The following is an 11,879-nucleotide window of genomic DNA, read 5'->3' on the forward strand; positions in this document are numbered from 1 at the left end:
CCCCGGCCCCGGCCCCGGCCCCGGCCCCGGCCCCGGCCCCGCCCCCGGCCCTCCAGCCCTGCCCGCAGCATACCCTGCTCCAGGCTCTGCAGGAGCTGCTGGTAATGGTGGCTGCAGGAGCTGTAGTCCCGCTCTGCCGCCAGCCGGTCCTCCGGCCCGAAGCCCCCAGCATCCTGGCTGTCCCTCAGGAAGGCCTGGTAGTGCAGCTCCAGGCTGCGCAGGGCCTGCCGCTGCTCCTCAGGCTTCAGCGTTCGGAACTAGGGTGGGTGGTACAGAGAGCTAAGCGCAGGCCGGGCCAGTGGGCCTGCAGGACAGCCTCCACCGCCATCCTCCCCAGGGCCTCCAGCCAGTGCCCAGCTGTACCGTGACCAGCGACCAGGAGCGGATGAGCTGCACGTCACGGCTGAGGCTCTGCCAGGCCAGGAGGCTCTTCATGTCCACGTGTAGCTGGTGCCACAGCGAGACCAGGGCCTGGTGCTGGGCCTCCAGCCTGGCAGGTCAGAGCCAAAGTCAGGGGTGTATGGGACCCTGCCTGCTGCCCACAGACGCCCCCCCACCCCCGCTGCCCTCTCCCACCCCGCTCCAGCCACAGACCCCTCCCCTGGCTACCAACCTGGAGACAGCCTCCTGGGCTTCCTGGTTGGGCGGGGGCACGAGGAAGCACACCGAGGGCACGGCAGCAGCCTCGCCACCAGAGCTGCCCACCACCTTCCAGTGGGCTGGTTGTGCAGGGCCGACCAGCTGGTACTGGTCACCCTTGTGCACGGTCACCTGGGACAGTGGAAGGGGAGACGACGTGGCTGTGGTCACACCGCGCCCAGCCCCTCCCAGTCCCCCCCAGGCTCCTGGCCCGCTCACCTCCACCTGCTTGTAGTCACACACGGCCTGCAGGAGCACAGGGCCCCGCACAGGGTGGGCGGGGCTGCGGGGCTTCAGCTGCACCACGGCCCTGGCCCGCTTGGCCAGGCCAGACAGGTGCCCCTTGTACTCATTCAGCTGCTCCCTCTCCTCCTGGGGGAAGGGCGGCTCAGGGTCAGTACAGCCAGCACCCCAGGATCAGTTCTGGGGGTCTGGTGGGGACACCTGAAGGCAGGCTGCAGGGCTCAGCCCTGGCAGACCCCAGCACCAGGCTGGGCCTGGTGACACTCGGCCCGTGGTGTGGCGTCCTCACCCTCCTTTCCTCCCTTGGCCTCCCCTCCCGACACCCTGCGGGGCAAACCCTGGAGGCCATCCAAGCTCAGGCCAGGCCTGCACTCACCTCTCCCACCTGCCCACCCTTACCAAGAGCTGCAGCCACGCCAACCATAGCTCCACCTCCTCTGCTCCCTTCCCCCTCACGCCCCACACAGCACTACAGCCTGCCTGGACGCCCCAAGCCCATCCCCGGGGTGTGGGGACCACAGCCAGTTGCCCTCAGCCCTCTACAGCCCTAAAGGCAGAGCCCACTCTAGACCTCAGACCCTAGATGGGCTGGCGGCCTGGCTGGGGCGGCCCCCGTGCAGGTGACCTGGCTGCAGGGCCAGGGCGCACCCCAGCGCCCAGCCCAGTCCTGCCCGAGCGCCGGGCGGTCTGCGGCCCGCTGGCCAGCCGGCCTCACCTGCGCGTCCTGCAGCAGGTCCTCCAGCCGCGTGGCGGTGACGGAGCGGCCGCAGCTGTACTTCCTGCGCAAGGTCTCCTGAAGCTTCCGCAGCTGCTCTTCCGCCTCCCGCACATCTGAGAAGAACTGAGGTGGCAGAACGGGTCACACACTGACTGGCCCGACTCCCAGGAAAGCCACGCTCATGCAGACCGAAGAGGTCAGGCCTGAAGCAAGGGTGGCGGAGACCCCAGGATCGCAGCGACCAGGGCGCGTGTGCGGGTGCTCACCTGGAAGTAGGCCGTGTTCTCCTTCAGGTGCGCCTCGACACAGCAGCAGAGTTGCAGCATCCAGCTCCACTGCGTCTGCAGGGCCGCCTGGAAGGACTGGGGGAACGCGCTCCTTCAGCGGGGGCCTACCCCACCCAGGGGCCCCCGGGCCCCCCAGCCCCGCCCTGCTCACCTCCACCGTGGGCCTGGCCGGGTGGTCGTCCCGCAGCAGCCGGTCCCCGGTGCTCTGAATCTCCTTGATCTTCTTTTCCTTCAGCTCCAGCTCCCGCATCAGGGCCTGACCAGGGGCAGCAACAGGAAGTCTGGCCCACCCAACCCAAGTCCCAGACCGTCTCTGTGGGGCCCGGGCAGAACCTGAGAGGGCAGCTAAGGGGACTCTGACACCCACTTGGACACTCTAAGCCCATCCCTGGGTTTGGGGGGGGGCCACAGCCAAACTCCCCCTTAGCCAGCACAGCCCTAAAGACAGCCTACTCTAGACCTCAGAGCAAGAAGTCAGTGTCAGGAGCTGGTGGCCCCCACTCACAGTGGAAGACTACACAGACACCCAGAGGGGTCTGGGGAGTGGGGAGAAGGTTCTAGAAGGCTGGGCTGCCTCACCGAGTAGCTCTCCTTCTTGGCAGCCATGTTGGAGTTGCGGTCACTCCAGTCGAAGCCCACCTCCTCCTCCTCCTTCTCACTGAGCCACATCAGCTCCTTGGTGGCACCCGCCACAAAGCCATGCAGGCTCTCCAGGGACCGGAGGCGGGCCTTGGACGAGTTCTGTGGGCAGGCAGGGAGCAGCTGCAGACCGTGGCACGCCTGCCTCCTCCCTCCCCCATGTCTCCACCGCCCGCCCACTCCACCCCACGCACCAGAAGCTTTGCGTACTGCAGATCTAGTCTGCCCAGGCAGTCTCGGTAGGCACCCCGAGTGGCGGGAGAGAGCTGGCCCTACAAGAGACAAGAAGGGGGAGGCCTGAGGATAGGCCTGGGAGGAGGGGTGAGGCCTGGAGGAGGGGCGAGGCCTGGGAGGAGGAGTGAGGCCTGGAGGAGGGGTGAGGCCTGGGAGGAGGGGTGAGGCCTGGAGGAGGGGTGAGGCCTGGGAGGAGGGGTGAGGCCTGGAGGAGGGGCGAGGCCTGGGAGGAGGGGTGAGGCCTGGGAGGAGGGGTGAGGCCTGGGAGGAGGGGTGAGGCCTGAAGGAGGGGCGAGGCCTGGGAGGAGGGGTGAGGCCTGGAGGAGGGGTGAGGCCTGGGAGGAGGGGTGAGGCCTGGAGGAGGGGTGAGGCCTGGAGGAGGATAGGCCTGGGAGGAGGGGTGAGGCCTGGAGGAGGGGTGAGGCCTGGAGGAGGGGTAAGGCCTGGGAGGAGGATAGGCCTGGGAGGAGGATAGGCCTGGGAGGAGGGGCGAGGCCTGGGAGGAGGGGTGAGGCCTGGGAGGAGGAGGGGTGAGGCCTGGGAGGAGGGGTGAGGCCTGGAGGAGGGGTGAGGCCTGGAGGAGGATAGGCCTGGGAGGAGGGGTGAGGCCTGGGAGGAGGAGGGGTGAGGCCTGGGAGGAGGGGTGAGGCCTGGAGGAGGGGTGAGGCCTGGGAGGAGGATAGGCCTGGGAGGAGGGGTGAGGCCTGGGAGGAGGAGGGGTGAGGCCTGGAGGAGGGGTGAGGCCTGGGAGGAGGATAGGCCTGGGAGGAGGATAGGCCTGGGAGGAGGGGTGAGGCCTGGGAGGAGGGGCGAGGCCTGGGAGGAGGGGTGAGGCCTGGGAGGAGGAGGGGTGAGGCCTGGGAGGAGGGGTGAGGCCTGGGAGGAGGGGTCAGGCCTGGAGCAGCAGGAGCCTCGCCCGGCCTCACTTCCTGGTCCCTGCCACTCACCTCATCGCTCCGGGCTCGCTCGATCTTGGCCCGGAACTCCTCCGTAGACTGGTGCAGGCCTCGGTGGCTGCCCAACTGGGCCTCCACACTGGGCAGGTCCACGCCCCACTCGGCGCTGTCCACCCTGCACTGGTTCTCCTCCACCCAGGCCAGCAGGTCATGCAGGTAGCGCAGGGCAGAATCGTCCAGCTCCGGGCGCCGCTGCGTGCTCTGCAGGGTCACCTGGGTCACGGGGGCGGCCACACCCGCCTTCAGCCGCAGGTTGTACTCGGTGCGGATGGCCACCAGGCGCTCGTGGAGACGGTACACCCTGGGACGGCAGAGGACGCAGCTCTAGCCCTCAGCGCCAGACCCAGGCTGCCCGGGGAGGGGCGTGGGGGGCGGGTGCTGGAGGGCAGGCCCCACCTGCGGTACATCTGTTCTCCCTGCGGATGCCGGCCGTCCTTGAGGGTCTGCACGTCGTTGAACAGCAGCCGGATCATGCCGTCAGCCTTGTCCAAGTCTCGCTCCACCTCCCCAGCCCGCTGTGGCGCCTTGCCTGAGGCCAGCAGCCTGACGTCCTGAGGGTGGTTGTGTGTGACTGGGGAGCTTGGCAGAGCCCTGCCCTGCGCGGGCAGCCCCACGACCCCACTGAGAGCCGGGACTCCTTTGGAGCCTTGTCCTTTCCTCTCCTTCCCTGTGGACCCTACAGATCTTTCCGGCATGCTTCTAAGAAAATCTACACCAGCTAACTTTCTGGAAGAACTGGATCCCATCCAAAGGAGCCCTGCCAGGTTCAAGGGTAGAGACCTTCGTGGCCTGTCTGCGGGGCTCCTTCCTGGGCCTCATCCTCCACTCTTCCCTCCCGTAACTCCGCCCTGCCCCATCTGGACGGGCAGCAAGTCTAGGGCCTCCCTCCCACCTCCTTTCCCCCAAGAGTGAGCTGTCAGGGAAGTCGGCTTGGGAGGTGGTGGGGTGGAGGCCCAGTCCTGTGTCATACCCAGAGGCCAGCTCTGCCCGCAGCCGAGGCCGGGCTGGCAGCACTCCAGGAGGGAGGCACTCAGGGTACTCAGGCCTCCCTCCCTCCCGGGCCACCCATGTCCTACCAGCTGGCCCATAGGCCCCCTAGGCTGCCACTCCCCTGCATCCTGGGGTGTGGAAGAAGAGAGGCCAGCCTGCCCCTCCCTGACCCCTCCCCCTCACCGACTGCAGCAGGGCGTCGGCCTGGTTCAACTGCTCCTCGCACAGCCCGGCCTCCATCTGCAGTTTGCTCACAATGCGCTGAAGACACTCCAACCTGCAGCGCAGAGTGCCAGGGGACGGTGCTGAGCCACGGGCCGCCACACCGCCCGCCCCGGCCCACTGTGCTGCTGGCCCTGAGCAAGCGGGGAGCTGGGCTCTCCCAGCTTGGGGGGGAATTTCCTCCTGGGGCGGTGACTCATCCTGGGGTGGCTCTCCAGCCCGCAGGGCCTGCCCACAGCCTCCACCCCACCCACCTCTCAAACTCGCTCCGGAGCTGCTTCTCCCGCTCCAGGATGGCCACGTGGAGCTTGCCCCACTCCTTCTCCACATCCAGCGGGTGGTAGCCGGGCGGTACCTTGAGCTGGCCGGCCTGCACCGGCCCCTGTGAGCAGAGCCCACACTGAGTGCCCTGCCGCCCAGCCAGGGGCCGCCCCCTCCCATGCCCAAGCTCAGTGGAGAGGCCGGGCCACACCGGGGAAGGGTGCCGGCCCTGGGGTTTGGGACAGCCACCTGACCTGCCTCCCCAGGGCCCTCCCAGACGCCCAATGCACCGCCTGGGGGTGCGCCTTACCTCCAGGGACTGGTAGATGCCCTTGGACCGGTTTTTGTCCGCCTCCTTGGCTGGAAGCTCCGTCTCCTTAAACTTCAAGAACTGGCACCAGAGGATCTGCAAGCAGGGTGCAGCGTGTGGGCCTGAGGCGGACCCGGCCCGGCCCCAGCACCGGCCTCGAGCGCACGGCCCCGGCTCCAGCACCCACCTCGATCTCCTCGAAGCTGGACGGGAACTTGCGCTCCTCGAAGGAGGCCGTGTGGTGGCGGATCCACTGCAGCAGCAGCAGCACGAGCTCGCGGTACTCCTGCCAGCGGAGCTGCAGCTCCTGGGCACAGGGGTGGCGTGAGGCCACAGCCTGGGCCGAGACCCAGCTCCCACCCTCCCAGGGGGCGACTCACATTGGCCCCCACCCCATCCTGGGCACTGGGCACCCGGGGCATAGCGTCGTACAGCGACGAGACGTAGGTGATGATGGACTTCTCGTCTGGCTGAGGCACATCCACATCTGCGGGGGCAGGGCTGGGTGAGGGGGGCCTTGCACAGCAGGAAGGGGGAGGGGGAGGGGAGGGGGGATGGGCAGGGGCAGCTCGCACCCTCGGGGTCCAGCAGCCGCGTCACCCCCAGGTCCCGCTCAGCCACGGAGAAGGCCTGGTCCAGGTTCTCCAGGTTGGACTGCCGATACACCTTGTTCATATCAATGAGCACGGGCCTGAGGAAGACGGTGGGGATGAGGCCAGCCAGAAAAGGGACAGGAGGCCCCGAGAGGCTGCCACACACCCCTCAAGTGTGCACGCTCCCCACGTCCGCCCCTGCCCCTCAAGGCCCTACTGCTGCGCAGGCACGGCTGAAAATACTCTGTCCACCGCCCGGGAGCCGGGCCGGGGGCACAGCAGCCATGCACGGAGGGGCCGCTGCGTCAGCCGCGCTCCTGCATCCCTAGACCACCAGGCCCCTCCTGAAGGATCCTGGAGAGAAGGCCGGGCGGCCCTCTGCCCCCACAGGTCTGGAGGAACACAGGTGCTGCCCAAGGGCCCCCGGAGCTGAGCAGGGCCAGGCACGCGCCTTCCCCAGCAGGCACGGTCGGTCCCGTTGGCAGGGGACGCCGCCCTCCTGCGTGCTCTCGGCTCGCCCAGACTTGCGGGAAGCCGCCCCTCCCCCACGTACTTGTGGCGGTGGATGATGGCGTTGAAGAGGCGGCCGTCCCGCCAGCTCGTGGTGAAGTTGTCGCAGCGCAGGCCCTGGTAGCCCTCCACCATGCGCTGAGACCACAGGAGCAGCTTCTCCTTCGCCGTCATGTCCTCCGACTGCCCGCTCACCTGGATGTCTGAGATCTGAGCGGCAGGAGGCAGACGCTCAGCGCGGCCACCTGGCCGTCCTCCCCACCCAGCGCCGTGACCACCTGCCCAAGACGGAGGGGCGTGGCACCCAGCGGGGGCACACGGGCAACGGGCACAGTGCGGCTCTCAGGGCCAGGAGACGCTGGGACCTGCCACACACCTCAACACCAAGGCCCAGGGGTCTCCGGCCACGGATCGAGTCAGAGCCCCACCCCTGCCACCCACGTGGGCGCTGGAGCACACGACGCCCAGAAGGGGGCATCGTAGGCGGTAGGTGCACGGTGGGCCTGTGCAGGTCCCAAAGTTGGTCCAGAACCCTAGGTCTAGAGAAGGGGCTGCAACCGGAGGGGTGTGGGGGGGAGGGGTCCTCTCTGGTTGCACGCCCAGCTGGCTTTCTGGGAGCCATGCGTGGTGTATGTGCCAGACAGCCTGGCACGGTCTAATCTCAAGCCTGTGTCTGCCAGCCTGCCTGCCATCAGTACGTCTGCCGGCCTGTTGCTAGCTGTCTGTCTGTTGGCCTGCCAGCCCATGTGACTCAGCTGCCGTGCCAGCCTGGCTGCAGCCCCAGTCTCAGATTTGTGGCTTCCTGTGCGGGCGGCACAGGCAAGGCGTGAGTCAGCCAGGGCAGCCCCAGCTCCACTCGCTCCCCCGCTCCTGGGCAGGCAGCAAAGAGCACATTCCTCCGCAAGGAGGCTCCGCAGGCCCCGCCCAGCAGGGGCCAGAGGGCGTGGGACAGCAGGCCCCGGGAGAGGACCGGGCCTCAGGCTACACCAAGCTGGCCAGGGGCTGGCAGGAAGGTGCCATCCCCAGGGTGCCACCTCCGGGGCAGCCAAGGAGCCCGGGCAGCGCTCTACCTGCAGGCAGCACTCTACCTGGAAATGCAGGATGATGGTCCAGATCAGGCCGAGGGTCAGCTTGGGGTTGCCGTCTGCAATGTCATCATTCCTGATGTTCACCAGCTTCACCTAAGTGCAGGGAGTTGTCAGTCAGGGCCTCAGAGCTGGCCAGGGCCTGCGGCCTGTGGCTGGGGAAGGGCAGGGACGGGGCCTGCGGCCTGTGGCTGGGGAAGGGCAGGGACGGGGCCTGCGGCCTGGGCTCCCTAGCAGGGCAGGGACGGGGCCTGCGGCCTGTGGCTGGGGAAGGGCAGGGACGGGGCCTGCGGCCTGGGCCCCCTAGCAGGGCAGGCCAGGGTGTCTTACCTGGCGGTGACGCAGGTAGTCCAGGGCAATCTGGACGTTCTGTAGCTTGTGGAAGCGCATTCTCCCCTTCTCCCGGGGCTGAGAGAAGGCAGGGCAGGGTCAGGGCCCCCTGGCAGCCACAGCTCCCAGGCCAGCCCCCGAAGAGTCACCAGAGCAGCACCAGTGACCAAACCAAGTGGGTGACAGCACCTCACATATCCTGGGCCCCCCTCACCTTGAAAACGGGGACCCCCAGCCCCAGGCCCAGCAGGGGTTGGGAGCCTGCAACCCAAGCTGGAGAAGGAAGGAAGGGGCGGGGAGGAGACAATGGCCGGGAAGCCGAGGGTGGAGGGCAGGGCGGTGGCGGCAGCCACTGCAGCTTCTGCTGGGCCCAGGCCCGGACCGAAGCGGGACAGTGGACAAGAGAGAGGGGAGTTGGACACACAACCGTCTCCCACCCAAGAGCTAGGCGTGGGCCGGGCCGGCCTGGCCACCAGCCCCACGGGAGCTGCACGGGCTCCGGCCTTAGGGAGCCCGTGTGCCGCTGTGGCCAGCACCACCACTCACCAGGCGCAGGCTCCTGATTAGGTCCCGCTCCCTCGGCTGCCCAGCCAGAGCAGGGCAAAGGGTAAAGGGCAGAGGTCAAGATTCAGAATCCAAGCAGCAGAGAAAGCAGAGCAGAGCAGAGCATGAGGTCATTGTGTTAGGGCTCCAATGCAGAGGACAGCAAAGGCCAGCGCGGCCTGCGGCAAAGGTCAGGGCCACTCACAGGCCAGACCCTCGGCTGGGACGCCAACCAGGACAGGAGGCCCAGCAGGGGGCGGGGGGTGAGAGGGGCCGTGGACAGGTGGGACAGGCCCCAAGGAGAGAAGGTGGGGGCACTGGGGGAGGGGAGGGCGGCGTGCAGGGCCCCAGACGGCCGGGATGCACGTACCAGGCTGTCCCCCGAGAGGACCTCCAGCAGGGAGATGAGGTTGTGGCCGTCACGGAGGTCTTCATACAGATCGCTGACATGTCTCTGTGCCTGCAACAACAGTGGCGGCTGTGTGGCCCGGTCCCCTCGGCCACCAGGAGCCCGAGGGGAGAGGCGGCGAAGAGCAGGCGCTGCCCCACACAGCCACCTACCTCTGCCCTCCAGTGCTGCAGCAGAGACCAGGAGGGACCAGAAGTTAGAGAGAACAGAAGACAGGAGCGGGCACGGAAGGAAAGGACAGAAAATAAGATCTCAGAGAGGAAAGGGAGCTGGGGCAGCGCGGGGACACGGGCGGGGCGGCCCTGGTCCCTCCCCGCGGGCACAGCTGCCACCCACCCACCTTGATGAGATGCTTGTTGACCCACTTGGTGAACGTTTTCTTCTGCACACGGTCCCGCTCATCTGCAGGAGACAAGGCCAGTGTATGTGGGGCTGGGGAGTGGCCCGGGGAGACCCCGGAGGCCGACACCTGTGGGTTCTGCAGCCTGGAGAGCCAAGCCAAGTCTGAGGGCCCCAAACCAGGGGCTCTTCCAGGTGATGGAGACTCAGGTCCTCCGAGCCTCCATCGCCACCAAGACAGCAGAGCCAGACCGACCCAGACCCTGGCCCTGGCCCTGGCCCAGACAGGTGCTGCTGGTCAAAGCCTCCATTGTCTTCCAAGGAAGCGTGAGGCGGCAGCCACACCCAGAACTCAGGGTGCACAAGTCAGGACCTGCAGCACCCCAGGCCGCCTCCCACGAGGGGAGCATGGCTGTCGGGCGGGTCAGAGGCTGGCCCTCCCAGCTGCACAGCCAGCGAGCCCTCTCTGGGGGCAGCCAGGGCCCCCGCGGCCCAGGCCCTCACTCAAGGCCCCCGTCAGCACTGAGCGCAGGCTGCCGCCCATCTCAGAATGCGTCCCCCAAACCCAGACCGCCGGAGCCCGGGCCCCACCCAGCGCCCAGCTTCCTGCCACAGAACAGGCCCTTCCTGCCAGGCCCGCCCCGCGGCGCCGCTACCTTTCTTGCCCTCAGAGGCCCTGAGCACAGCCAGGTAGAGGTTGTCCTCTGAGCTGGTTCTCTTGCCACCCAGGCCCTCTGGCTCCGGGACGCGGAGCCGGTGCTGAGCCATGGCAGGGCCCTGTCCCTCAGCCCTCAGGTGCGGTGCTCCGTAGGCCCTGGGCGCACAGGCTGCTGGAGGCTGGCGGCCGCACTGGACACGCGCTCCCCACAGGATCAGCTCAGAGCTGTCTGTCTCACTCCCCAGCCCAGGCAGGGCTCTGGGGGAGCCCCACCCCATGGCGCAGGGGGGCGTGTCCCACGGGAAGGGGGAAGGCCGCCCCTCCCCTGCAGCCACACCCTCAATCCACAGAAACAGGAAGTTGGGGTTTCCTCCCCCAGCCCCCACGGCAGGATCTGGGGGAAGGCTGGGGTGGGAGCTCCCAGCTCTGTGTCCTCACAACAGTGGGGGGTGCCCAGGGTGGCCCCCCATCTTCACAGAACACGCCTACAGGCCTCTGGCCACCTCAGCCTGCCCCCCCTTCCCCACAGGAGACACCTGGGCTGGGGGGGCATATCACATCCCACCTTCTACTGGGAGGGGCCCCTGCCGCCCCCCACAGCTCCCCCAGGCCTGGCCTGCTGGGCTCTCAACCTTGGTCTCCTGCAGAACCCCCAAAGCTTCTGCTGAGCCCCACCCAAGCGGAGAACCCCTGGGGCAAGCAAGTGCAGTTCATAGCTGAGCACTGACTCACCCAGCCGGCCTGCCACCTCCCTTTTCTGGGGCATGGTACAGGGTGCAATGGAGCCCCCCCACAGGGCACACTGCCAGTGACTCAGGCCTGGGGAGGGGGCAGAGTCTGTGACTCACTTAGGAAGGAAGCCCCACCTTGGGGCCGTTTGTGGCCAGGCGGGGCGCAGATAGCAGCTGCAGCCTGTTGTAAAGGTGGCCAAAGGGGCAAAGGCGAAATGGCTCCAGTACCACCCTTGCATGGCACTGGCAGCCGCCTGTCCCGCCTGCCCCCATCGCTGTGGGAGGAATGTACCACTAGACCACAAGAATTTTCCAGAAATTGCATCTGGCTAGATGCAATCCAGCTGTGAGCCACTGAGAAACACCCAAAGCACCTCAGGCCTGCGTTCCAGGAAAAGCTCGCCGCTGGCCAGAGCCAGGGCACCTACAGGGCAAGGAAGGAGGCTCCCCTTACCCCAGGGCCTGCCAGGGGTCTAACGCCCTCTCCCAGCAGCCACCATGCCTCCACACTCCAGTCCCAACCCTGACCCCGCGCTGTAGGTGCACGTGTTGAGAATAGAGAGACCTGAGCTGCACACACACACACACACACACACACACACACTGCCCAGTACACACACGCACACACACACACACACACACTGCCCAGTCCCATCAGGGGCCTGTGGAAGTGTTGCTGTCTGCCTCTCCAGAGGGGCAGGCCAAGAGCTTCCAGGAAGCTGCCCTGCGGAGCCTGGCACCGGGCCAGAGGTGGGTACAGGAGAGCCTGGAAACCACTGAGCTGTGGGGCACCCACGCACTGGAAGACCATCCCAGACTCTAGCCCGGGCCACTCTGCTGCCACCTCCCCAAGCCAGTGCCAGCACCCCTCCACCTCCTTCCCAGCACCTTCCTGGGCTCAGGCTCCCTCCCCTCCTGCCTCCTCCCCTCCCACTGCCGGCAGGCACCCGGCCTTCTCATTGACCGGCCCTCCGTGTGCCCCGTGTGCCTCCACACCCGTGTGCCCCGTGTGCCTCCACACCCGTGTGCCTCCACACCCACGTGCCCCGTGTGCACCCACACCCATGTTCCCCCCATGCCTCCACACCCGTGTGCCCCCCCACGCCTCCACGCCTGTGTGCCCCCCCCCGCTCCTCCACACCCACGTGCCCCGTGTGCATCCACGCCCACGTGCCCCCCCCG

General features: G+C 67.7%; 1 protein-coding gene across 2 annotated transcripts in view; it reads right to left on the reverse strand.

Annotated features, from left to right (window-relative positions):
* The window catches only part of Plec (plectin), a 39,866-nt gene that overhangs the window by 14,461 nt on the left and 13,526 nt on the right, over positions 1 to 11,879 (reverse strand). The window contains exons 1-23 of one of the 2 annotated variants that reach the window (XM_013033864.1): positions 9,965 to 10,182; positions 9,310 to 9,371; positions 8,931 to 9,020; positions 8,018 to 8,095; positions 7,691 to 7,783; positions 6,646 to 6,812; positions 6,075 to 6,190; positions 5,880 to 5,986; positions 5,687 to 5,806; positions 5,500 to 5,595; positions 5,183 to 5,310; positions 4,890 to 4,983; positions 4,113 to 4,267; positions 3,708 to 4,017; positions 2,721 to 2,798; positions 2,467 to 2,628; positions 2,039 to 2,143; positions 1,867 to 1,962; positions 1,598 to 1,723; positions 859 to 1,011; positions 614 to 771; positions 364 to 490; positions 74 to 257 (exon numbers count right to left, since the gene is read on the reverse strand). In XM_013033864.1, the coding sequence (XP_012889318.1) occupies positions 74 to 257; positions 364 to 490; positions 614 to 771; positions 859 to 1,011; positions 1,598 to 1,723; positions 1,867 to 1,962; positions 2,039 to 2,143; positions 2,467 to 2,628; positions 2,721 to 2,798; positions 3,708 to 4,017; positions 4,113 to 4,267; positions 4,890 to 4,983; positions 5,183 to 5,310; positions 5,500 to 5,595; positions 5,687 to 5,806; positions 5,880 to 5,986; positions 6,075 to 6,190; positions 6,646 to 6,812; positions 7,691 to 7,783; positions 8,018 to 8,095; positions 8,931 to 9,020; positions 9,310 to 9,371; positions 9,965 to 10,076 (2,917 nt within the window). In that variant the 5' untranslated portion in view covers positions 10,077 to 10,182. Of the gene's footprint in view, positions 1 to 73; positions 258 to 363; positions 491 to 613; positions 772 to 858; positions 1,012 to 1,597; positions 1,724 to 1,866; positions 1,963 to 2,038; positions 2,144 to 2,466; positions 2,629 to 2,720; positions 2,799 to 3,707; positions 4,018 to 4,112; positions 4,268 to 4,889; positions 4,984 to 5,182; positions 5,311 to 5,499; positions 5,596 to 5,686; positions 5,807 to 5,879; positions 5,987 to 6,074; positions 6,191 to 6,645; positions 6,813 to 7,690; positions 7,784 to 8,017; positions 8,096 to 8,930; positions 9,021 to 9,309; positions 9,372 to 9,964; positions 10,183 to 11,879 lie in introns of those variants that run through there. The other variant, XM_013033862.1, reaches the window with a different exon arrangement.

This window comes from Dipodomys ordii, unplaced genomic scaffold (assembly GCF_000151885.1).
Source record: "Dipodomys ordii isolate 6190 unplaced genomic scaffold, Dord_2.0 Scaffold179, whole genome shotgun sequence".
Taxonomy (NCBI): Eukaryota; Metazoa; Chordata; class Mammalia; order Rodentia; family Heteromyidae; genus Dipodomys; species Dipodomys ordii.